Raw genomic sequence first — 24,350 nt, 5'->3', positions numbered from 1 at the left:
CTTAAAAAGAAGAAACAATTTTATCTTTGGCATGTTTTTATTCATAGTTATTTTACACATCAAATGAGACTGAATTTTAAGCTCTAAAATACCCATTTGCAGTAAAAAAAAAATCCCATTTTCACTGAAAAATATTCGTTAAATTATTAAAAGATGATATTGGCATCTGTTTTGTATTTCAATCATTAAAAGCTTCTTCATCGATTCATCAAATAAAAATATTGCAGGTGTGATGGTCATGTTAGATTTTGCATTCTCATCGATCATCTGTCTGAAAGTCTATATATAGTTGATAAAGTCTATCAATGATTCCTAATTTTTTTCCATAACCATTTTTTATCTTTTGTTCCTTTATCTTTCCTAACTGTGTGTTTGTGAATCAAAACTTCGTAAAAACTAAGATCCACACCTTTTTGAAGTTGTTAGAATTTATGATCTTTGATCCCGATCACTTGGATCTCGATATGTGAGTAATTAATGTCGGGATCGAAATTCCAAAAAACAAAAAACTAGTCGATAAACATACACATGTATTTCCAGATAATTTAACTATGATAAACTAATCATGGAAATTTCTTTTTTCTTTTTATAATACTTCTTTTAATAAGAAATGATTTAAACAATTTAGAATCTGCACTATCTTAGAATGATTGCATAGTAATCTCACAAACTGTAGCATTGTAATTTTTAAAAAGAAGAGTTTAAAAACATTTTCCCATTACATAAGTCTATGTTAAACTTTGGAGCCGTACGTAGTATTAGTCCGGGGATCACGGTTTTCACAATTTAGAATCTACACTATCTTAGGGTACTTGTATAGTAATCTCACTAATTTTAGCACTGTAATCCTTAAGAATACATTTTTAAAAACATTCCCCCCCCATGTATTTCTATGTTAAATTTGTCTTTTTTAATCAACTTTGAACCCCTCTTGGGACCCCAAAATTAATCCGGGGATCGCGATTTTTACAATTTAGAATCTTCACTATATATACAAGCTTTGGTGTAAATATTGGCATGTCTGGTGCAGTGGTTCTTAAGATAAAGATTTTTTAAGACACCCACCCAATTTTCGCAGTTTCGCAATTATCTCCCTTTTAAAAAGGGTTGTGCCTTTTATTTTAACAATTTAGAATCCCCTTCCCATAAGGATGCTTTGTACCAAGTTTGGTTAAATGTGGCTCAGTGGTTCTAGAAAAGAAGTCAAAAATGTGAAAAGTTTACAGACGGACGGGCAGACGGACGGGCAGACGACGGACAACAGGTGATCAGAAAAGCTCACTTGAACCTTCGGTTCAGGTGAGCTAAAATAAGGTCCAATAGTTGCCGTGCTTTGTCAAAAGACAACATACGGGCCATCGCTTGCTCGCATCATTGAACAGTGCGTGGCTACACCAAAAGCGGAGTTGCCGGGGTATTTGAAACTTCGATCGGCATAAAGACCTCGACATATTAAGTTGTCATGGAATACATTATTACAGTGGTCAACTGCTGCTAAGTCCGATTTTCTGAGGTGGAAAGACGCATTGCCTTATTGAAAGGATGTATGTTCATGGCAAAACCCATCGACACACAGCTAACAACGGATGACTCCTAGGTTGGCCGGGGTGCCATTCTAAACGACAAGGAAGCTCAAGGATTTTGGGCAGTGTAATAGGAATCACTCTTTCGAGTCATCGGGAGATGTGGACTGTTCTCATTATTAGCATTAGTACATTTGTAGCATTCAGGGACCACGTATCTAGAAAAATAATTCAAGTGGTGTCGGACAATATTTCAACGGTAGCCTACTTGAACCATATGAGCAGAACAAGTCATGAATTAAATCAGATAGGAACTGCAATATGGACAGAGGCTATACATCATCACGTATCCATTACTTGCTGTCACATAGCAGAAAAACAGCATCAAACCACATCAGCCTAATTTGTCTAAACGACAAGTACGAGTGGCAACCTTACCCAGAATTATTGAACTTCTTGAACACAATGTGTCACACAGAGGTTTCAATACTCGGTTTTATCATACAAGATCCTCAGGTGTAAACGCTCTGGCTCAGCAAGATTAGACGTTTCACAATACTTTTGTAAATGCGCCATTGTGCCTTATACAAGAAATATTGGACATACATGTACTTCACGCCCAAAAGGCGGACACAACCGTAATAGCAACAACAGAATTATGGTTCCATCGTCTATGCAAGGCAACAAAATGTCCACTGATAAGAATACCAAACAATAACAAGAATATACTCCTCACATGAGGTCAAGCAGAATCATTCCAGAACAAAAGGTGGAAACTACATGCTTGTGAAGACTTAAACTGAAGTGGGAAGAGAAGACTTGAACAAGTTCTACTTAGTTTCTTTGGCATTAAACATGACACTCATCGGAACGGATACCACCCAACACAAATCCTAGATTGGACCCAGTGATTATTCTTAGGAATCACATTGACAAAACTGCGCGGTGGCGTCATGCAGGTTCAAACGTAGTTTTTTTTAAACTTTGAAATCCCCTTTCTTGCTGTCGCAACAATAACTGTCAGTGGTACACTTGTATTTAGCAGCAAGCAGTTCGTCTCTCAGGACTCAGTTCTGATAGATATTCGGCCGAATCATTCTGTCCTACAGGAACTATGATTGCTTTAGCGAATAAGATTGTACAAAATTTAGGGAGATAGGAAATAAAATCAGTGTTTTTTAATATTTACATTAAAACAACCTGTGTCAAAATGATTACACACTGTGTCAGATAAAGTGAGATAAATATGTAAACTATATCAGCTTTGAATGTTATCTTGTGTACACGTGATTAGAAATGTGGGAACGCCTGAAATTATAACATGTACCTAATGAATCATATACAGCAGCCTGTATCTTGGTTAGAGAGTGAGGTATATATAACTATATTTTATCATAACCTTTTTGCTAAAAGGTGATTTATTATGTTTACTTGTGTCTAATAATTCTCACTGCACTTTTTAGTAATTTTTTGTCAAAATAAAAACATCTTCTAATGTAAACGCGTTATTTTTACTGAACGTAGATTTACTTTTACCTTGTTGACATAAGAATGAATATCATAAAATGTTAATATATGGAAAGCACATAGTAAAGAGATGCATATGGTACCCTAGTGTTACATCGATTTAATTTTAAAAACATGTAAGCTTTTTAACTCACCTTTTACTTGACAACTGACAATCAAATTTTGAAAACCCGATTGTTTTGAACATCATTAATTTATTGTTCAAAGGGATCAAAAACAAGTTTTAACAACTTATCAGTTCTTCTCCTTAAATATAAGAGTTATTTTCATGCATATCAATTTAGAACAAAACACTATATATCATATTATATTTGTTTTTGAAAACCCAATAAAAGATATGCAATATGGTCAATTAGTCAATAACAAATCATTGCCAATTATGGTCATGATTATGATTACTTTAGGATTGTCACCAAACCATAAAGCTTGGACTTCGTTTGTACCAAGTTATTTGGTAGTAGCCAAAATCTATTTTTCGAGTTGTTAAACATGAACAAATAAAATTGTAGTACACAGTTGACAAACTTTAAGGAGAGGTTTTACTTTAAAAGGACTTGAGCCACGAACACCCAAAAATGGCCCATTCTCAGATTTTAATGAAATTTTCTATAAATGTTGTTAAGGTAGTTTACTTTCATAATTGAGAAAGTATAATGAGTTTTGGGTCACTAGGGGTCTGTACAGTGGGCTTAGATTTTAGGTGTCAGATGGGCCAACTTAGTGCAAAATTAAGCATTGACATAATGATTGACACAACACTTGTAATCAAATATAAAACTAATGAATATTTTAATACTGTAACAACTTGGTAACTTAATCAACAATAACAATAACATTATGAGAAAAACATATAACACATTTGTGTGCATGTATAAAAAGAGCTTCTATGGCAACCAGATAGTACAAAATCTCCACCTTCTGGAAAAGCAAGATTGAGTAATTTTTTTTCGCCTTTATCAAAATCAAGTTAAATATGAAATATTTTCAAAAAGAGTAGTGTTTTTAAAATGTTTTTACATCATTACATTACATGTACATCATTTATGTATATATCTTAATTTGTAAAAAAAAAAAAATAGTTTCCATGACAACAAAAAGTTACAAATTTTTTCAATGTTTATAACAGCTGAAGTTGAAGATTGTGAATGGTATTCTTTTAATCTATATTCCAAAAGTATTTTATCAACAAATGAAATATGATCAATAAATAAATGTAGTTCAAGAGATTAAAATACACACACAAATAAGTTTCCATGACAACATAAACTTATTCATACAAAATGCATTACACTCAAATAAGTTTCAAATATTCACAACAATTCTAACACCATTTATCAAACATGTTGTTACATGCATGCATGATCAGAGACCCTTCAGTTCTTTTTTAAAGATACTGTATAGGTTTGCGCACATACAAATGATTTAATTATGGATAATAGAAAAAATAAGCAATCTAAACTTGTGCACATACAAATAATTTCATTATGAATAATAGAAAAAATTAGCAATCAAAACTTTTGAAAAAATATCATTTGGGTGTGTAGTGCATTAATAACTACAGTTAGAAAATAATGAAAAGTTATATAAATGAATTATCTTTAAGATTCTATTGATCTGCATAGAAACTGTTTTGAATATTATTTTCATTATTGCATGGATTTTAGGATCTGAGGATAAGCAGTTGATATACAATTAATATTTAATCTAACAATGTTTACAGTTAAATGTCATTCTTCCGTCCCGCTAAGTTCTCCCTCAGAGGACTCACTTTCATCAACTGGAGTTGGAATGTTGTTTGCATCGTCAACAAAGTCTCCCCAGTTTCGAACTCCAAATCCACTTGAGATCCTGTGCCTCGCATTTCCCAAAAACCATAAAATGGCTGCAATGTGGGAACACATCCCAACAACTCTTGCCCGGGCTCTGCATTTACAGTACCATGCTGTAACACTTGCTTCATCATATCTTATCCATAACTGGTATGATCGAGATGATACATGTCGACTCTGTAACCGTACCCTGACAAGACCTGGCTCCTCTTTGTGGACATGTATCTGGCAGTTGCCTTCCAAGTGTTCCTGTGCATAACTGGGTGAGAGTCGAAGCTGGTATATCCCACAAGTGAGATTTCGAAGCTGCTCTTCATCAAGATACGGAAAGCCTAATAAAAATATATCAAAGTAATTGAGGTCAAATAAATACATGCAGAGAAAATATATGCTAGCTAGGCTAATCCACTGTACATAAAATCAAAGATTAGCATTTGATTTGGATTAAAAAATGTTATTATGAACACTCAATACAAAAAATTATGATTATTTGATAATTTATACATCTTTATTTTTCATAAATGAAAAAAATATATCAAGTAATAAGATTCTATAACCTGTTAATGTTTTCAAACATAAGGAGAAGACTATCTAACCTGTTTAAAACTTGTGTCTTATCCTTTTGATTTATTCAATAAATTCAGTTCAAACATTTGAAGCAGGGCAAGCAAAATTTTGTGTTAACTAGGGTATATATAGTTATTCATACATACCTTTTAGATCATCTACTGGTTCCCAACACACAGAGCGCCGATCTAGGTGATGTTCCTCCACATGTTGTTGTAAGGCGTTGACTTGCTTGGATAGAAAAAGCATCTTACATCCAAGGGACTCATCCTCAGTAGCATTTCCGTTAGAAAGTGGTTTCATGTATCTGTAACCAACAAAAACAGCAGTGTTAAAATAGTAAAAATATCAAATGGTATAGAGTATTAGTATAAATGAATTACATTGTTCTATTTTTACCTATTGCAAATAGCACAGACAATCCTTATGAAGTCGTTGAAACAATTATCATTGGCTTTACCAAAGGACGTCCCTTGTGCAATCTATATGATTGCCTTTGGAACTGAAAGTTTCCACTCTTGTTAATGTAGATGTAGGTACCGTCCATTACTAAAATTGCTTGATTGCCTGGGCTGGTTTTGAACAGAGTTTGAGCTAACTGTCTTGTATGGTGCTGTATAATCTCTGCACGTGAGATGTGCTGGAAACCCAGGTTTTTATGGACAAATTTTCCAGAAAGGGCTGAGCGTACAGAACTAATGCATCTTCGAATACTGGACTTAGATACATTGAAAAGGGTTGAAAGTACTCTGTTTGATTCACCTCCCCTTAATTTCATCAGGAAAATAGCTAAGCTAGTCCGTACAGATCTTGTTGGAGTAGGCCGAACTTTTCCCTCCACGAAGAGCAGAAGATCTTTGAAAGAGTCCTTGGAAATTCCCATGAGATCACGGTACTCGGCATTACTGAGAGTTTTTTCGCTGTTAAAATCAAGTCTTGTTTTCTCTTGCCTCTGAATTTCTGACCTTAAAAACTTGATCAGTTGGGCGATTGTTGATCTATTCACTGTTGTTGTATCAGCTGTAGGTTCAAGATCCCCAATATTTCCATGGAGATGGTTTGGACAACACCTGGCACCAGCTGGAATAATGATTTCCTTGGATATAAATATCTGGTGTCTGATATCCACAGGAACAATAATGAGTTTTGGTCCAGGCCTCTTGCAGATGCAACAGGAGGAGTGTCCTCTAGCTGAGCTAGGGAATGGCAGCTGCACTGAAGGTGGGCTAACAGGTGTTACAGATGGCTGAGGAGTACATGTAGAAGAAGTACATGCCTGCACTTTTTTCTTTGCTTTCTCAGATCCCTTAACATATGACTTGCACACATGACGACACTTGTTGCAGAGAAAATCCCCATCACTTGGTGTTCGTCCTGAAATTCTGTTAACAACAAGTCTGTGACTTTTGGATATGGCAAATCTGTCAGTCCTTTTTGTTATGCGAGGACAAAGGAAGCACTTGTAGGATTTTTTACCAGGCATCTGTAGCAAAATAATTGAAAAACTAATAAGATTATTCAAAGACTACATGTACATGTATATAATTATAGATTTTTGAATTTTCCTCCTTCCAACTTTATATTTAATGTATGCATACATATATAAATCCCTTTTTAGTTAATATGGCTAAGACTTCTTTTTTGTTATTACCTATAATAGTTAAGATAAATGTGACAAAAATCTGTTATGCACAGACATACAAGGGCAAAGATAGCCTAAGTATACTCCCTATCTCCTTCGATTCAGAGCAGGGGTCTAAATAACAATACACATGTATGTTGTATATACAATATCCGTACTAAATATTATTGAGTAGATGCATAGACTAATTAAATACCTTTAACTCTTATCAAATCAAACATCATGAAGGTCGTAATCTGCTAAATCTTTCATTTTCAAAGAGGCCACGAAGATCCACCACATAGCATGATGCTTTAAGTATTTGCAGTTATGAAGATATTCTGAAAAAAAATTGTGCAAGAAGTAAGGCATATTAGATTTTTGCAGTACAGTTTGTTATTCAACGTTTCATTGTAACATAACTTTATGAATTCAGTTAGAGTCAGGTTTATTAAGTGAATTTAGTATCTCTAAATAGATTAAATGGAAAGTGTAATTGGCATTTGACTGACTCATTATTAATAGATAAATGACTGAAATCGATAGAAACAAACAAAGTTGTATAATATGTGTCTCGCAGCTGGATGTAATGGACCAAACACTTCATTGCTATTACTCTAAGATATATAATACATCCAAAATTGATCATAAATCCATGTTATCATGTTTGAAGATAGCAAGAAAATTAATACAAAATACAATTTCTTATAACATTTTCCTTTAAAAAGTTTTAGGTAAAGAGTAAATATAGTTTGATAAAAGGTCTCTATCAGAATCAGTGTATATTTCATAACTACCGGGTCAAATGATCCTCTATAAATATGTTTAGACACTCCAATGGCGGCATACATAATAAAAGCAGAGGCACAACAAATGTAAACAGCATCGTTATCAAAAAAGCAATCGGATTGAACCTCTTTTTTATAAGGGTCTGGGTTCATTTGGCGGAGGGTATGAAATCCATAAAGAAATATCAAAAGTAAGGTACCACTATTTAACATTACTGCGAGATCCAAAGCATTAGACAATGTTTGAATGCTATATAATTCTGAGAGCAGAAAAATAATTATAGATGGTAACTGAACAAGAAAAGAAACGAATGAAGAAATTACAAATCGTCTGCTAGGTTTCCACGATTGACGATGTCGTCTTTCCGTGTAGTCAATTCCCACTGTCTTCCAGGGATTACCAAAGAACAGACTTAGTATCACGCACACTGATAGAAAATTGTATTCTTGCTCAATGGCAAACATTACTGGATGCAAAAGACCAAGTAGTTTTGTTTCTGTCTGAGTATTCCAGTAACACGAGGTCGTATACGAAGAGTTAAGTGAGATCGGTTTTTGTATAATTGAGATGTTGTATATCCAAGCATTTGTATTTGTCAGCAAAATGACCACGAAAAAACACTGAATAAGCTTTGTGCGTCTTAGATGTAATTTATAAATATCAGACAAAACGATTGTTTGGACCATTATGAAGACTGCCTGAATGGCACGATATGCACTGTTTGCAATATGTGTTTTTCTAGTTGGGACGTCTTCAAATGGGTATTGAACATATACAATTGTGTTAAGAATTGAATAAAATATAGCCCCAACACCCAAAATCCACAAGAAAATTAACACCAAATTGATAACATATTTTTCTTTAGCACATGTCGTCACATAGGAATTACGGCGCGTTTTAACCAATACCTTCAGCGAAATCCAGAATATAACAGACGTCAAATTCATTATAAACACGAAAACAGGCAGCAATAAGTATCCAATGACGTCATACAGCCTTGTAGACTCGTACACGTAAATCACAACAGCGGTTGCAGCCATAATACTTGTAGATATCAGTATTAATGGAAAATTGTGAGATCTTCCAGACGAAACTTCGCAAGTTAGTGGTATACTCGTTCTATCTTGAGACATTTCCTTTATATTTAGAAGACTTAAATATTAAATGCAACCCGGTTTTCTGCTAAATCTTTTGCAACTGTCATACATTTAAACAAGGTATGTTGCAAATTATTTGTAGATCTAGAAAGTGCTAACAAACATACATGCTTAATATTTGTCCAAGTTTATCAGTTTTGTTCTTTACAACAGGCAATAACATTTTAATTGTTTTAAGTACGCAGATTTTTATGACGAAAGCAACAGAAGGTTACTTCCCAAACTATAATAAATAAAGTTTGGATGTTTCCTTGCTCCATTAATAGTAATAAATCATTCTTATTTCTTAAAAGAACACAATCTTTTTATGTGGTGTAAAACCTGTGTGAATTATGCGGAATTACAGGCCATTAAGATTAATTCAGTGGAATTAATTGCAAAGTGTTATTCAAACGAAAGGTTAATGTTATTTTTGATTACTGTGTATACTTGGATTTGCGTTTCTTTTAACTCTTTAATTCAAAACATTAAACATAAAAATTATGTTTATCATGTATAATTTATTAACTCATTTTTCTACCATCTGGTAATCATAAACGGACAAAAAATCACCAATCTTTAAAAGATATTTTCCTGTTAATGGGGGTGTGCAGCCATCTTGTACATTTGGGGATAAGAATATCAACATTTCTTGAACTGGCTTGTTTGTGCCCGAAACAGGTCAAAACTGTTGCCAAAAGATATAAAAGCAATACATATGAGATTCTTAATGTTGTTTTGTATGTAATTTATACATACAAGAACAGGACAATGCCTTTTTAATCACTTAAAACAGCTTTCGAACAGCGCGCTCCAGACTTATTTTGAAGATTTAAAAATCTCAAAAAAATGTGACATTTTCCTACGCCAATGTTCCGCCAGAAATATAGTCCTTGTTTGATTTTTAACTTTTATCACTATTTCTACACAAAGAAAAAATGATATTTTAATTTTATTTCCTTTTGATTTTATAAACGATTTTTCAAATTTATTTTTGAGAGGCGGAAACCGGAAAAGATTCTTTCCTTAAATGTGCAAAAATTAATTAACAGTGTATTAATTTAGATAAACCATTTCTTATGCACGAAGTAATACTTTTAGTTCTTACATTCATTGGGACCTAACATTGCAACAAATACTTTCGTGTGCATAAACTTTTAGGCTTTATTGGAGTTTATCCCGCCCCGACCTTATCTTATCACCTAAAATAAACATTTTATTTATTTTGTAGCTTGAAATTGCAAGAAATGTTTCCGTGTTTAAAATCATAGTCAAATTTCTCTGTTATAATTTTCTTAGTGGTATATAATTGGTTTTAATTTTAAAACATAATTCGAATTAAAAAGCTAATGATTTTTTTAAATATCTCTCCGAAATTCAACAAATACAAGCATATAAATTTATTCTTAGAAACAAAAGGCCCTGCATATACTTTATGAAAGTGGTATGTAAAATAACAACAACGACGCGTCACATTATCACAGAAACTCATCAATTAGGGAGAGGAGATCCTTCAACTCGTATCAATCTTGCAAACAAATAGAATAACATTTTTTACAGGACAAATACATTTTGTATGACATTTTATGACCAAAGGCAAAATATTTGTGTAAAATAATAACCACGAAGAAGGTGTGTCCGCTACGGAAAGCAGCCATGTCCATGTTTGCTGTCGAAACCCGCCTCGATTGAAGCTTAATGCCAAGAAGACTTAAGGGAGATGGCAGCATTTTATCTATAATTCTGGCCACAACATTGATTGGTGTAACATCTTTTATAATTTTTGGGAGAGTCAAAACCCCTATTCATAGTATTTTGGCTACCCAAATGTCCTTTTGGTAATTTACGTTTTGACACTTTTCTCCATTGCGTCCTTGATGAGTTTTCTTTAGGGAAGTATATATCATCCAAATGTATGGATCCTGTGAATGTAAACAAATTCACAGCGTCAAAAATACTCGTGTTTTGTTTGCGATCGGTGTATATGAAGAGTATTACATTGAAGTGTACCACCTGCAAAATAGTTGAAATTATAATAATTTATCAAGCATCTTGGGTGTGTTGCAGTAGCAACGTTTGCATTTATGCATTTTGGAACTGTTGCAAAAATTGGACAAACGGCTAAGTATCCACTTACCTTTTTTTAAAATCTCAACCATAGTTTTAACCAATGTATCCATGTAATTATTACGTTATTTCGACGATGATGGTTACATTTTAAATATTTCAGGTGGCCTGACTATCTGTGCAACAAAAAAGAAAAATCTGAACATATTCTGAACAGAAACAGTTAGTGAAATTCTAGCAATAGGTTTAACATTCTTTAACCAATGAATGGAATTTTAATACCAGTTTAACAGGAGTACAGTTTGGTGTGTATTTTATTCTTGCAACCGTGTTTTCAAGTTATAACTTGCCAAAACAAATACATTTTGAAAAAGAGACATTTGATGATATGAAAGCCTGAGTTATTGGGATCATGTTTATTGACTAAAAGGAAAATAATCCTTATATCTGTATCATTTGTCTTGATCTTCCTGCCAGCAACAATAGTATCTTTCGTGAGAGATATGAAGATACTACATTTTTGCAAATGGAATGGGATTAGTGTGCTGCTACAACGCCCGTGTTTGTCTTAATCTGTCTGTTATTTCGAGGATTACACTAGTCTTGATAAAGACAAAAATTGGCCCCCTTAATGACTCCAGAGAATAATGGAAGACGACTTTCAATTATACCTGATATAGTATCAGCTAGTTATAAAACTTCAGAGATAATATAAAAATAAGAAAATAAGTATTTTTAAGAGTTCTATATAGTGATGACGGTCCAAAGGACTAAAATTATAGTCGTATTTTTCCTCAAATGAATTATACATGTATGTCAAATCAAGAAAAATATTCAGATAAAATGAATTTTATTTATAATCGAATTTTTTACTGGTGGATTTATACACAACTAGTATAGTTTCAATATTCTTTACGTTCTGTGTTTGTCATTGTGTATAGCAAAGAGCACCTCGACTGACCCTGATCACTCCAGGTAAATAATACCTGTTTTTATTAAGCCCCACCTACTTTTGAAGATGAATTGTTTAGTCTTTTGAGTACTGCAAGAAAACGCTGTTTATGGCAAACGAAAATATGTGTATTACGTAGTAACACAAAATGTTCAATTACCTTGCATTAAAATTCTTTTTTATAATATTTGTTATTCTTATAAAACTCACGTATTTGGGAGTGAAAAAATGACAATAACAAACTGTCAACCATCTCAAAAATCCATAAAACGAAATACAAATTTGAAGCAGAGCAACACGGACCTCTTAAAAGATAGAGGTAGGATCAAGTTCCTAGGAAAAATAATTGATCTTCAAACACAAATTCATTAGAATGGATTGTTTTAAGAAAAGATTTTATTCCTGTCATGCCTTTAGTAAATTTATTTTAACCGGCAGCCAAATGGCAGTTGGTTATATGATGTGATATTCAAAAGAAGCTGTGCGTCTCGGTGGTGCTATTATAAACTTCCAGATCGACCGGATGCTTTGTCTTTGCAACACAGCTCTGCTCAGAGAAAGCGTGAAAGATGATGTTAAAAGTTAAAATCCGTTTCAATTACGTTTTAAAAAATAATAACCAAGTACAAAAAACTACATTTTTATTGACGGCTTATTAAGCGAGATATCTGCCGTCAAAGTTGTTGCTTTTTACGCCTGCTCAGAACCAAACAACGCTACTTCCTGTTTTCCTATAGAAAAAAATGTTAAGTATATCAATGAAATATCGTTATTGTGTTACTTTGCATTATTTTAAGGCCAAAGACGCTAACAGGCACATGTTTATTAATCCTGTCAAAGAGATTAGGGATTTTTCCAGTTGCTTTGACCATTCTTGTTATTGATAAACAGAAAAATATATTGTTTATCAGCAAGGGTTAGATAACACTATTTCCTTTTTAGAGTATACTTTCCTTGAAAAAAATTAAATCATAAGTGTGTACTTTAATAGTCATTTCTAACATTTTATGTTTCATGTTTTTGTGTGTTTGTGGCTAGATATTCTTGTCAGATGACGCATCGGTTCAATAGTTTACAACAAATTGTCTGCCAATGTTTATCGTAGGTAAAACTTGCAGAAATATTTTGATTAAAGCCTAATGTAACGAAGCCATTTTATAAGTTCAAGTTAAAATACTTTTGAAAATTTGGATTTCAATTGCTCTAATTAATTTTTTTAAGTAAAGAAAACCTCGAAGAAGAAACATAACAAAATCATTGACAACAAAATCAGTAAGTCGTCTAAAATGTACTTTATTTTTATTTGAATTGGTTGCATTTGCAAGAAAAAAATCACAAAATTTCACTATATTGTCATCTCAAGTTTTTTTTTTAGGTTGTTGAATACGAATGATATAAAAACTAAAGGCCTTACGGACTTTGTTAAGTATTGTCATTTTTGTAGAATTGATACAAATAAATGCAAGATTGGAAACGATATATACAAATCAAGGTGTACAAAGTATGTTTAATAGCTGGGTGCAGAGGCCCAAGTATCTCATCACTATCACTATAGGATATAGAGTATAACCAGAACTGAAACGCAAGCCACGTCGATATGTTCGAAAAAATTAAGAAAACTAATACAAACTGCAATTTATTATTACACTTTTCTCTAACTTTTTTCATGTTAAGGATGAATATGGTTTGATAGTAGAATTCCATTATATATATCGTGTTTTTTATGGTTTTCACGTCAATTGTTCCTCTATCAGAGCGTCTTAAAGACATTCCTATTGTTGCGTACACGATATCACCAGCTGTACACAAAATGTAAATTAAATCGTTGTCGAAAAAGTATTCAGGTTGAACCTCACTGTTCCGAACATATTGAGTAATTCGGCGCAGGATATAGAATCCATAGAATATGATTAAAAGTGAGATAGTATTTGTTAACATGATTGCCCACTCCCATGTATTTGGTATTAGTTCTCTCATCACAAAAAAAACAAAACATGGAAGATGGAGCAGGAAAGAAATGATAGAAGAAATGATAAGTCCTCTACTTGGTTTCATTGATCGCCAAATAGAAAAGTTCTTGTAGTCAACGTCACACGAAGAAAAAGAACACGTCCGCCAGTGTTTACTGAGAAATAAACTTGATATCAAATACGCTGATAGAAAGCAATATTCCTGTTCAATTGAAAGCATTATAGTTTGCAAGGGAATAATTATTTTTGTAGATATATGCGTATTCCAGTAACAATGAGTGGAGTTCACCGATATTATATGTTGTATGTTTGCGATATTGGCAATCCATGGAATTGCATTTGTAAGTAAAGTAATTACAACAGCACATTGAATAATTTTTGTTTGTTTGAGACGTAGTTTGGAAAAATCAGACAAAACAGTATTTTGGACAAACATAAAAGACGTCTGAATGATGCGATATGCTGCAATAGCTATATGCGTTTTTCTGGCGGGTACGTCTTCTAAGGCACATTGGACACGAACAATCGAAGTGAAAATGGAATATACTGAATGTCCAAGACTCAAAATCCATAAGAATGTCAATACTAAGTCGACGACGGAGTGATAGTTAGCTTTTGACATCAAAAAACAATTTGTTTTGTCCAACACCTTCCAAATTATGCAAAATATTATAGATGTCAAATACATAACAAACCCGAAAACAGGCAAAAGAATAAATCCAAAAACGCTATTCAGTGGAGTTGTCTCGTACAAAAAACTAAACATGACTGCTGCAGCAATAACACTTGTAGATAGAAGAATTGGCAAAAGATAATCGTCATTGCCATATTTTTTTGTAGAATTTTCCAAACTTCTTTCGCAAAGCATGTTTTCCGTTTTTAGGAATTGCTACATTCAAATGGAATTGAACAGCTTAATTTTCCTTATTATATCTTTACACAACATTAATCTGGCATATGAAACAGACCAATTACACAGGCGACTATAAGTGGTCAAATCAGGAAAACTAATTTTATCGATAAAAATATGATACCTAATGAAGATAAATTAGCAGACAAACGCGCGCGCACACGTACGCGCGCACACACGTATATTATAATACAAAATATTATATTTTGAAAGATTTAGTCTCAAAACTGCAGCCGTAAGTGCATAGAATTGAATAACGTTCGTTAGCGCGTTATGAAAATTTGTATGCACACACCACTGCAGGTATGAGACTTTATCTTTCAAAAAATAATCCGTAGTCCGTATAAAATTTATAAAACAAACAAAAAACTGAAAATTGCCTGCGGCCAAAAAATCAAGATGCTCACGAAAGTCAAATTTCCCGGGTTGATTGACGTGTTGTTTGTATACGAACGACAGTAATATTATTTCTATAACTAATATAAGGATTAAGCGTAGTAACGAGTGGTAATATCTTTTAATCAGAAACATTGTTTTCAGTGGGATTAAAAAGGTTTCCCTGTTCATTGCTATTATGGTTTTATTTTATATATACCTGTGCATCATCTATGATTGCTAGTGCATAACGTTATTTAATCAGGCTCGCTTGTACTTCATGTAAACATTCATTGCTTTTTCCATTGTCCCTAGCTATGGTTCACACCTGCCATAACACAAGTTTTGTGGTATTGTACGTATGGCTCGGATAGTTAGTAAGAACTGACATAAACGTATTGATGGATATCTTTTAGTTTGTAATACATGTCGGTGGTCATATTTTCTCCGCGTAACGAGATGAGGACATCCAGTTATGGAAAACAAAGTACACTTTCATCTAGCGAAGTTGATGTTTGGATCCAGATGGCGTCGCTCTTGTTCTAAATAATTAATTGGTCTGTTTCATATGGTGACGAAATAACAACGTCTGTGACGTCACGTCGCAGGTAATGTCGTAGTAGGAATTCAAAATCAAGATGTCAGCAACAGACTGTTCAGACGACCGACAGATACGTTTTTGAAAAATAGGCAGGGGGAGGGGGGGGGGGGGGGGCAACTAACAATGTCAGTACGGAACAGTTTTTTTCCGTTTATGTTAATAATTTTGTTATGTTAATAATTTTGAACGAGTTGTCTCAAAAATAAATATAATTATTTTATAAACAGTTATGGTTAATGTTCACATGAATATTTTCTTTACAGGAAGTGATAACGTGACCAACCAAGTTCATATCTTGAACTTTTTGAATTATTGTTTATATTTTAATTGAGGAAATTTTGAATAGACCCGGCAATCACGAAAAATTATTTTAATGACTTAACATATAAATCTTGTAAGGTTATGATAAGATTTCTCAGCGGACAAACTGAAGTTTTTCAAATTAACGCATTAAGTCCGTTAAATAAATAAAAATAATTAACAAATCAGCAAAATCTTATTTAAAAACCTATTTTATTTTAATATTTTCTACAGAAAACTCAGAAAACAAAAAAACTAGAACGCTTAGTTTTATTATGTTTAACTGGTAGTATTTCAAAAATTTGGAAGAGTTTGTTCATATCTTTCCTTTTTGTAAAATTGATATAAATAGATACAAGACTGGAATCGATAGATACAAATCAAGGTGTACAAAGTATGTTTGGCAGCTGGATGTAAAGGTCCAAGCACTTCATTTCCATTACTGTAGGATATAGAATAAATCAGAAATTGAAAGATAAGCCATGTCTTCAAGTTTGACACTAGCAAGAAAACTAATACAAACTGCAATCTTTTATAAAATTCTCCTCTAAACTTTTTAAGATATAGAATAAATAATGTTTGATAGTAGTTCTCGAACAGAAATAAAGTGTATTTTATGGTTTTTATGTCAAATATTCCTCTACTAAAGCGTCCTAAAGATATTCCAATTGCAGCATACATAATAGCACCAGATGTACATACAATGTAAACTACATCGTTGTCAAAAAAGTAGTCAAATAGAACCTCTTTGTTTAGATAATATTGTTTAATCTGGCGCAGAATATGAAATCCATAAAGTATTGTAAAAATGAGGAAAATATTTAACATTATTGTTGCGTATTCTGAGGTATATGGTATAGAATTTCTCATCTCACAAATAACAAGAGTTGGTAGATTGAGAAGGACAGATATGACTGAAAAAATGACAAGTCTTTTACTAGGTTTCCAAACCTCCCTCCAATGCGTGCTGGCATTGTGCTGGATGTCGTCAGAAGAGGAATAATAAGTCTCCCAGGTATTTCTGAGAAACAAGCTTAAGATTACACACACTGATAAAATATTGTACTCCTGTTCAATTGAAAGCATTATCGTATGCAAGGGAACAATGACTTTTGTTGATAAAGGTGTATTCCAGTAACAGTGAGTTGAGTTTACCGACGTTATATTTTGTACGTGCGAGACATTGAATATCCAGGCGGTTGTATTTGTCAGCAAAATAATCACGAAAAAACACTGAATAAGTTTTGTGTGTTTGAGCCTTACTTTGGAAAACTTAGACAAAAGGATAGTTTGGATTAGCATAAAAGATGCTTTAATGATGTAATATGCACCAATAGCAATATGAATTTGTCTAGCTGGCAAGTCCTCCATTGCACATTGAACACGAACAATCGTGCAGATAATGGAATAAATTGAAGTTCCAAGACTCAAAATCCACAGGAGGGCCAGAACTACATTGATGACGGAGTGATATTTAGCGATTGCCGTAATGTAGCATCTTGGTTTGATTTTGACCAATACCCTCAGAACAATGCAGAGTACCACTGAAGTAAAATACATAATGAATCCGAGAACAGGCAACAAAAAGAATCCAGCGATGTTGTACAACTGAGTTGTCTCGTATAAAAAAAGAATAATGATTATTGCAGCCATAGCACTTGAATATACAAGTATTGGTAAAACTTTACCATCACTGTCAGATCTTGAAGTAGGGTTTTCAAAAATTGTCCTCCTTACTTGATGCATGGTTTGGGGGTTTTTTAATGCTTCATCTAACAACATCGAAGAATCTAAATTTCTAACACACTAACCAATGATTAAGGCAATCAGACAGTCGACTCAGGAACAAAATGAATTCTAAGGAAGGAATTGTTTCTTAAATGAGATTTTAGTACAGTCTTAATCTATAATATCGCCGTATTTGCCCATAACAACCACAGAATCCTACCACCAGAGTGCACTGCCTTGAAAAAATTCTTTCCGTATAATAGCTGTTTATTAAGAAAGACCTTTGGCCAACTTATACCAACAAAGGAACTTCCTCACGGATATCATATCAATGTTGATTTTTCGGGAGGAAATCTAAGTTTGATGATTTACATAAATTGTGATTTTCTCGACGGGAAAAATATATCCATGGGAAATAAGATTTAATTGTGATTTTGAAGGTTAATTGGTCCTTGTTCGTTCCCCAGTCTTCTATTCAGATTTTGAGCAACATTGTATCATGCACAACACATTCCTGTCTGGTTTAATCCTCAAATCAAAATAAATTTTAAAAAATCACTTTTTTGGGAAAGTTAATATGAGAAAGACTTTATATATTTGTCTGGATTTTTTAATGATCTTGCAGAGTTTATCCAGCTTGATGAATTTGGTGTTGAATCTGCCATTTACCACTGTACTTGGATTTAAAAAAAGGTCATTTGTTTACATATTATTGACAACCATAATCCACATAAGCAATTTTCTCTCCTACCAGAATCTATAAATATTTTACAAAAAATAACTTAGAAGTTTATAATGTCTTTATTGGAGATATCTAATTTTGTGCTAAACATGAACATAAATGGTATAACCTTCTCATTAAGTGAAGTAATATTTGGCTATACAAGAGAACAAAATTATCTTGCTTATATATTGATATTATTAAAAAACATTTACAAATCAAGGAAAAGTTCTGATCTGCATATTAGCGAACGAATGAAATCAATATTGGCATATTATTTGATATAGAGAAAGTTGTTTGCAAATTAAAATGAGATGTGATGATTTTATTACTAGGTGGACATTCATGTTTAATTGTTTTTTATTATCTCCATATGCTTATAATGGGCATAACACATATATCTATATCAACATGTATATTGATGACAAAAAAAATTATGACATGCAAATAATCCCTTAGTAAATATACATTTAGAATGAGTGAGAGAGTGAAAGTGTGTTTGTCTTTATTTATAAAACTATTGTATTGATTGGTAATAATAGAAATAAAGCACGAAAAAAACATTGTATCAGCTGCCTTGCATAAACATTTTATGTATTTTGTAGCTTGAAATTGCAAGAAATGTTTCCGTGTTTAAAATCATAGTCAAATTTCTCTGTTATAATTTTCTTAGTGGTATATTTCCGTAATTGGTTTTAACTTTAAAACATAATTCGAATTAAAAAGCTAATGATTTTTTTGAATATCTCTCCGAAATGCAACAAATACAAGCATATAAATTTATTCTTAGAAACAAAAGGCCCTGCATATACTTTATGAAAGTGGTATGTAAAATAACAACAACGACGCGTCACATTATCACAGAAACTCATCAATTAGGGAGAGGAGATCCTTCAACTCGTATCAATCTTGCAAACAAATAGAATAACATTTTTTACAGGACAAATACATTTTGTATGACATTTTATGACCAAAGGCAAAATATTTGTGTAAAATAATAACCACGAAGAAGGTGTGTCCGCTACGGAAAGCAGCCATGCCCATGTTTGCTGTCGAAACCCGCCTCGATTGAAGCTTAATGCCAAGAAGACTTAAGGGAGATGGCAGTATTTTATCTATAATTCTGGCCACAACATTGATTGGTGTAACATCTTTTATAATTTTTGGGAGAGTCAAAACCCCTATTCATAGTATTTTGGCTACCCAAATGTCCTTTTGGTAATTTACGTTTTGACACTTTTCTCCATTGCGTCCTTGATGAGTTTTCTTTAGGGAAGTATATATCATCCAAATGTATGGATCCTGTGAATGTAAACAAATTCACAGCGTCAAAAATACTCGTGTTTTGTTTGCGATCGGTGTATATGAAGAGTATTACATTGAAGTGTACCACCTGCAAAATAGTTGAAATTATAATAATTTATCAAGCATCTTGGGTGTGTTGCAGTAGCAACGTTTGCATTTATGCATTTTGTAACTGTTGCAAAAATTGGACAAACGGCTAAGTATCCACTTACCTTTTTTTTAAATCTCAACCATAGTTTTAACCAATGTATCCATGTAATTATTACGTTATTTCGACGATGATGGTTACATTTTAAATATTTCAGGTGGCCTGACTATCTGTGCAACAAAAAAGAAAAATCTGAACATATTCTGAACAGAAACAGTTAGTGAAATTCTAGCAATAGGTTTAACATTCTTTAACCAATGAATGGAATTTTAATACCAGTTTAACAGGAGTACAGTTTGGTGTGTATTTTATTCTTGCAACCGTGTTTTCAAGTTATAACTTGCCAAAACAAATACATTTTGAAAAAGAGACATTTGATGATATGAAAGCCTGAGTTATTGGGATCATGTTTATTGACTAAAAGGAAAATAATCCTTATATCTGTATCATTTGTCTTGATCTTCCTGCCAGCGACAATAGTATCTTTCGTGAGAGATATGAAGATACTACATTTTTGCAAATGGAATGGGATTAGTGTGCTGCTACAACGCCCGTGTTTGTCTTAATCTGTCTGTTATTTCGAGGATTACACTAGTCTTGATAAAGACAAAAATTGGCCCCCTTAATGACTCCAGAGAATAATGGAAGACGACTTTCAATTATACCTGATATAGTATCAGCTAGTTATAAAACTTCAGAGATAATATAAAAATAAGAAAATAAGTATTTTTAAGAGTTCTATATAGTGATGACGGTCCAAAGGACTAAAATTATAGTCGTATTTTTCCTCAAATGAATTATACATGTATGTCAAATCAAGAAAAATATTCAGATAAAATGAATTTTATTTATAATCGAATTTTTTACTGGTGGATTTATACACAACTAGTATAGTTTCAATATTCTTTACGTTCTGTATTTGTCATTGTGTATAGCAAAGAGCACCTCGACTGACCCTGATCACTCCAGGTAAATAATACCTGTTTTTATTAAGCCCCACCTACTTTTGAAGATGAATTGTTTAGTCTTTTGAGTACTGCAAGAAAACGCTGTTTATGGCAAACGAAAATATGTGTATTACGTAGTAACACAAAATGTTCAATTACCTTGCATTAAAATTCTTTTTTATAATATTTGTTATTCTTATAAAACTCACGTATTTGGGAGTGAAAAAATGACAATAACAAACTGTCAACCATCTCAAAAATCCATAAAACGAAATACAAATTTGAAGCAGAGCAACACGGACCTCTTAAAGATAGAGGTAGGATCAAGTTCCTAGGAAAAATAATTGATCTTCAAACACAAATTCATTAGAATGGATTGTTTTAAGAAAAGATTTTATTCCTGTCATGCCTTTAGTAAATTTATTTTAACCGGCAGCCAAATGGCAGTTGGTTATATGATGTGATATTCAAAAGAAGCTGTGCGTCTCGGTGGTGCTATTATAAACTTCCAGATCGACCGGATGCTTTGTCTTTGCAACACAGCTCTGCTCAGAGAAAGCGTGAAAGATGATGTTAAAAGTTAAAATCCGTTTCAATTACGTTTTAAAAAATAATAACCAAGTACAAAAAACTACATTTTTATTGACGGCTTATTAAGCGAGATATCCGCCGTCAAAGTTGTTGCTTTTTACGCTTGCTCAGACCCAAACAACGCTACTCCCTGTTTTCCTATAGAAAAAAAATGTTAAGCATATCAATGAAATATCGTTATTGTGTTACTTTGCATTATTTTAAGGCCAAAGACGCTAACAGGCACATGTTTATTAATCCTGTCAAAGAGATTGGGGATTTTTCCAGTTGCTTTGACTATTCTTGTTATTGATAAACAGAAAAAATTAAACGTTGAATTATTGTTCATCAGCAAGGGTAAGAAAACACTATTTTCTTTTTAGAAAATAAGTATACTTTCCTTCAAAAAAATTTAATCATAAGTGAGTACTTTATTAATAGTCATTTCTAACATTTTTATGTTTCATGGTTTTTTTTTTGTTTGTGGCTAGATATTCTTGTCAGATGACGCATCGGTCCAATAGTTTACAACAAATTGTCTGCCAATGTTTATCGTAGGTAAAACTTGCAGAAATATTTTGATTAAAGCCTAATGTGACGAAGCCATTTTATAAATTCAAGTTAAAATACTTTTGAACATTTGGATTTCAATTGCTCTAATTAATTTTTTTAAGTAAAGAAAACCTCGTAGAGGGAACATAACAAAATCATTGACAACAAAACCAGTATAGTCGTCTAAAATGTACTTTATTTTTATTTGAATTGGTTGCATTTGCAAGAAAAAAAATCACAAAATTTCAATTTATTGTCATCTCAAGGCCTTTTTTTTTTAGGTTGTAGAATACGAATGATATAAAAACTAAAGACCTTACGGACTTTGTTAAGTATTGTCATTTTTGTAGAATTGATACAAATAAATGCAAGATAGGAAACGATATAAACAAATCAAGGTGTACAAAGTATGTTTAATAGCTGGGTGCAGAGGCCCAAGTATCTCATCACTATCACTATAGGATATAGAGTATAACCAGAACTGAAACGCAAGCCACGTCGATATGTTCGAAAATAGTAAGAAAACTAATACAAACTGCAATTTATTATTATACTTTTCTCTAACTTTTTTCATGTTAAGGATGAATATGGTATGATAGTAGTTTTCCATTATATATATCGTGTATTTTATGGTTTCCATGTCAAATGTTCCTCTATCAGAGCGTCTTAAAGACATTCCTATTGCTGCGTACACGATAGCACCAGCTGTACACAAAATGTAAATTAAATCGTTGTCGAAAACGTAATCAGGTTGAACCTCACTGTTCCGAACATTTTGAGTAATTCGGCGCAGGATATAAAATCCATAGAATATGATTAAAAGTGAGATAGTATTTGTAATCATGATTGCCCACGTCCACGTATTTGGTTTTGGTTCTCTCATCACAAAAATAACAAAACATGGAAGATGGAGCAGGAAAGAAATGATAGAAGAAATGATAAGTCCTCTACTTGGTTTCATATATCGCCAAATAGAAAATTTCTTGTGGTCAATGTCACACGAAGAAAAAGAACACGTCCGCCAGTGTTTACTGAGAAATAAACTTGATATCAAATACGCTGATAGAAAGCAATATTCCTGTTCAATTGAAAGCATTACAGTTTGCAAGGGAATAATTATTTTTGTAGATATATGCGTATTCCAGTAACAGTGAGTGGAGTTCACCGATGTTATACGTTGTATGTTTGCGATATTGGCAATCCGTGGAATTGCATTTGTAAGTAAAATAATTACAACAGTACACTGAATAAGTTTTGTTTGTTTGAGACGTAGTTTGGAAAAATCAGACAAAACAGTATTTTGGACAAACATAAAAGATGTCTGGATGATACGATATGCTCCAATAGCGATATGCGTTTTTCTGGCGGGTACGTCTTCAATGGCACATTGGACACGAACAATCGTAGTGAAAATGGAATATATTGAATTTCCAAGACTTAAAATCCATAAGAATGTCAATACTAAGTCGATGACGGAGTGATAGTCAGCCTTTGACATCAAATAATTTCTTTTGTCCAACACCTTCCAAATTATGCAAAATATAATGGCTGTCAAATACATAACAAACCCTAAAACAGGCAAAAGAATAAGTCCATGAACGCTATTCAATGGAGTTGTCTCGTACAAAATACTAAATATGACTGCTGCAGCAATAACACTTGTAGATAGAAGAATTGGTAAAAGATAATCGTCATCACCATATTTTTTTGTAGAAGTTTCAAAACTTCTTTTGCAAAGCATGTTTTCCGTTTTGAGGAATTGCTACATTCAAATGGAATTGATCAGCTTATTTTTCCTCTTTATATCTTTACACAACATTAATCTGGAATATGAAACAGATCAATTACACTGGCAACTATAAGTGGTCAAATCAGGAAAACTAATTTATCTTCATTAGGTATAATAGTGTTTTTTTTCGATAAAAATATAATACCTAATGAAGATAAATTAGCACACACACGCGCGCGCACGTACGCACGCACACACACACACATATTATTATACAAAATATTATTCTTTGAAAGATATAGTCTCAAAACTGCAGTCGTAAGTGCACAAAATTGAATAACGCTCGTTAGCGCGTTATGAAAATTTGTATGCACACACCGCTGCAGTTACGAGACTATATTTTTAAAAAAATAATCCGTAGACCGTATAAAGTTTATGAAACAAAAAAACAAACTGAAAATTGCCCGCGGCCACAAATATCAA

At 32.8% G+C, this 24,350-nt stretch overlaps 2 protein-coding genes across 2 annotated transcripts; both read right to left on the bottom strand.

Moving 5' to 3' along the window:
- Positions 1 to 3,603: 3,603 nt before the first annotated feature.
- LOC117690262 (uncharacterized) lies at positions 3,604 to 5,871 on the bottom strand. Its single transcript, XM_034474596.2, has 3 exons — positions 5,846 to 5,871; positions 5,593 to 5,753; positions 3,604 to 5,211 (listed from the first exon to the last, which is right to left on the bottom strand). The coding sequence occupies exons 2-3, from the start codon at positions 5,747 to 5,749 to the stop codon at positions 4,778 to 4,780; spliced, it is 591 nt and encodes a 196-aa protein (XP_034330487.2). The 5' UTR covers positions 5,750 to 5,753; positions 5,846 to 5,871; the 3' UTR covers positions 3,604 to 4,777.
- On the bottom strand, positions 5,871 to 7,426 carry LOC136273459 (uncharacterized). The gene is made up of 2 exons (XM_066077884.1): positions 7,285 to 7,426; positions 5,871 to 6,929 (listed from the first exon to the last, which is right to left on the bottom strand). The coding sequence occupies exon 2, from the start codon at positions 6,927 to 6,929 to the stop codon at positions 5,871 to 5,873; it is 1,059 nt and encodes a 352-aa protein (XP_065933956.1). The 5' UTR covers positions 7,285 to 7,426.
- Positions 7,427 to 24,350: the final 16,924 nt, after the last annotated feature.

Source organism: Magallana gigas, chromosome 3 (assembly GCF_963853765.1).
Source record: "Magallana gigas chromosome 3, xbMagGiga1.1, whole genome shotgun sequence".
NCBI classification, from domain to species: domain Eukaryota; kingdom Metazoa; phylum Mollusca; class Bivalvia; order Ostreida; family Ostreidae; genus Magallana; species Magallana gigas.
This window is presented reverse-complemented; position numbering and strand designations above follow the sequence as displayed.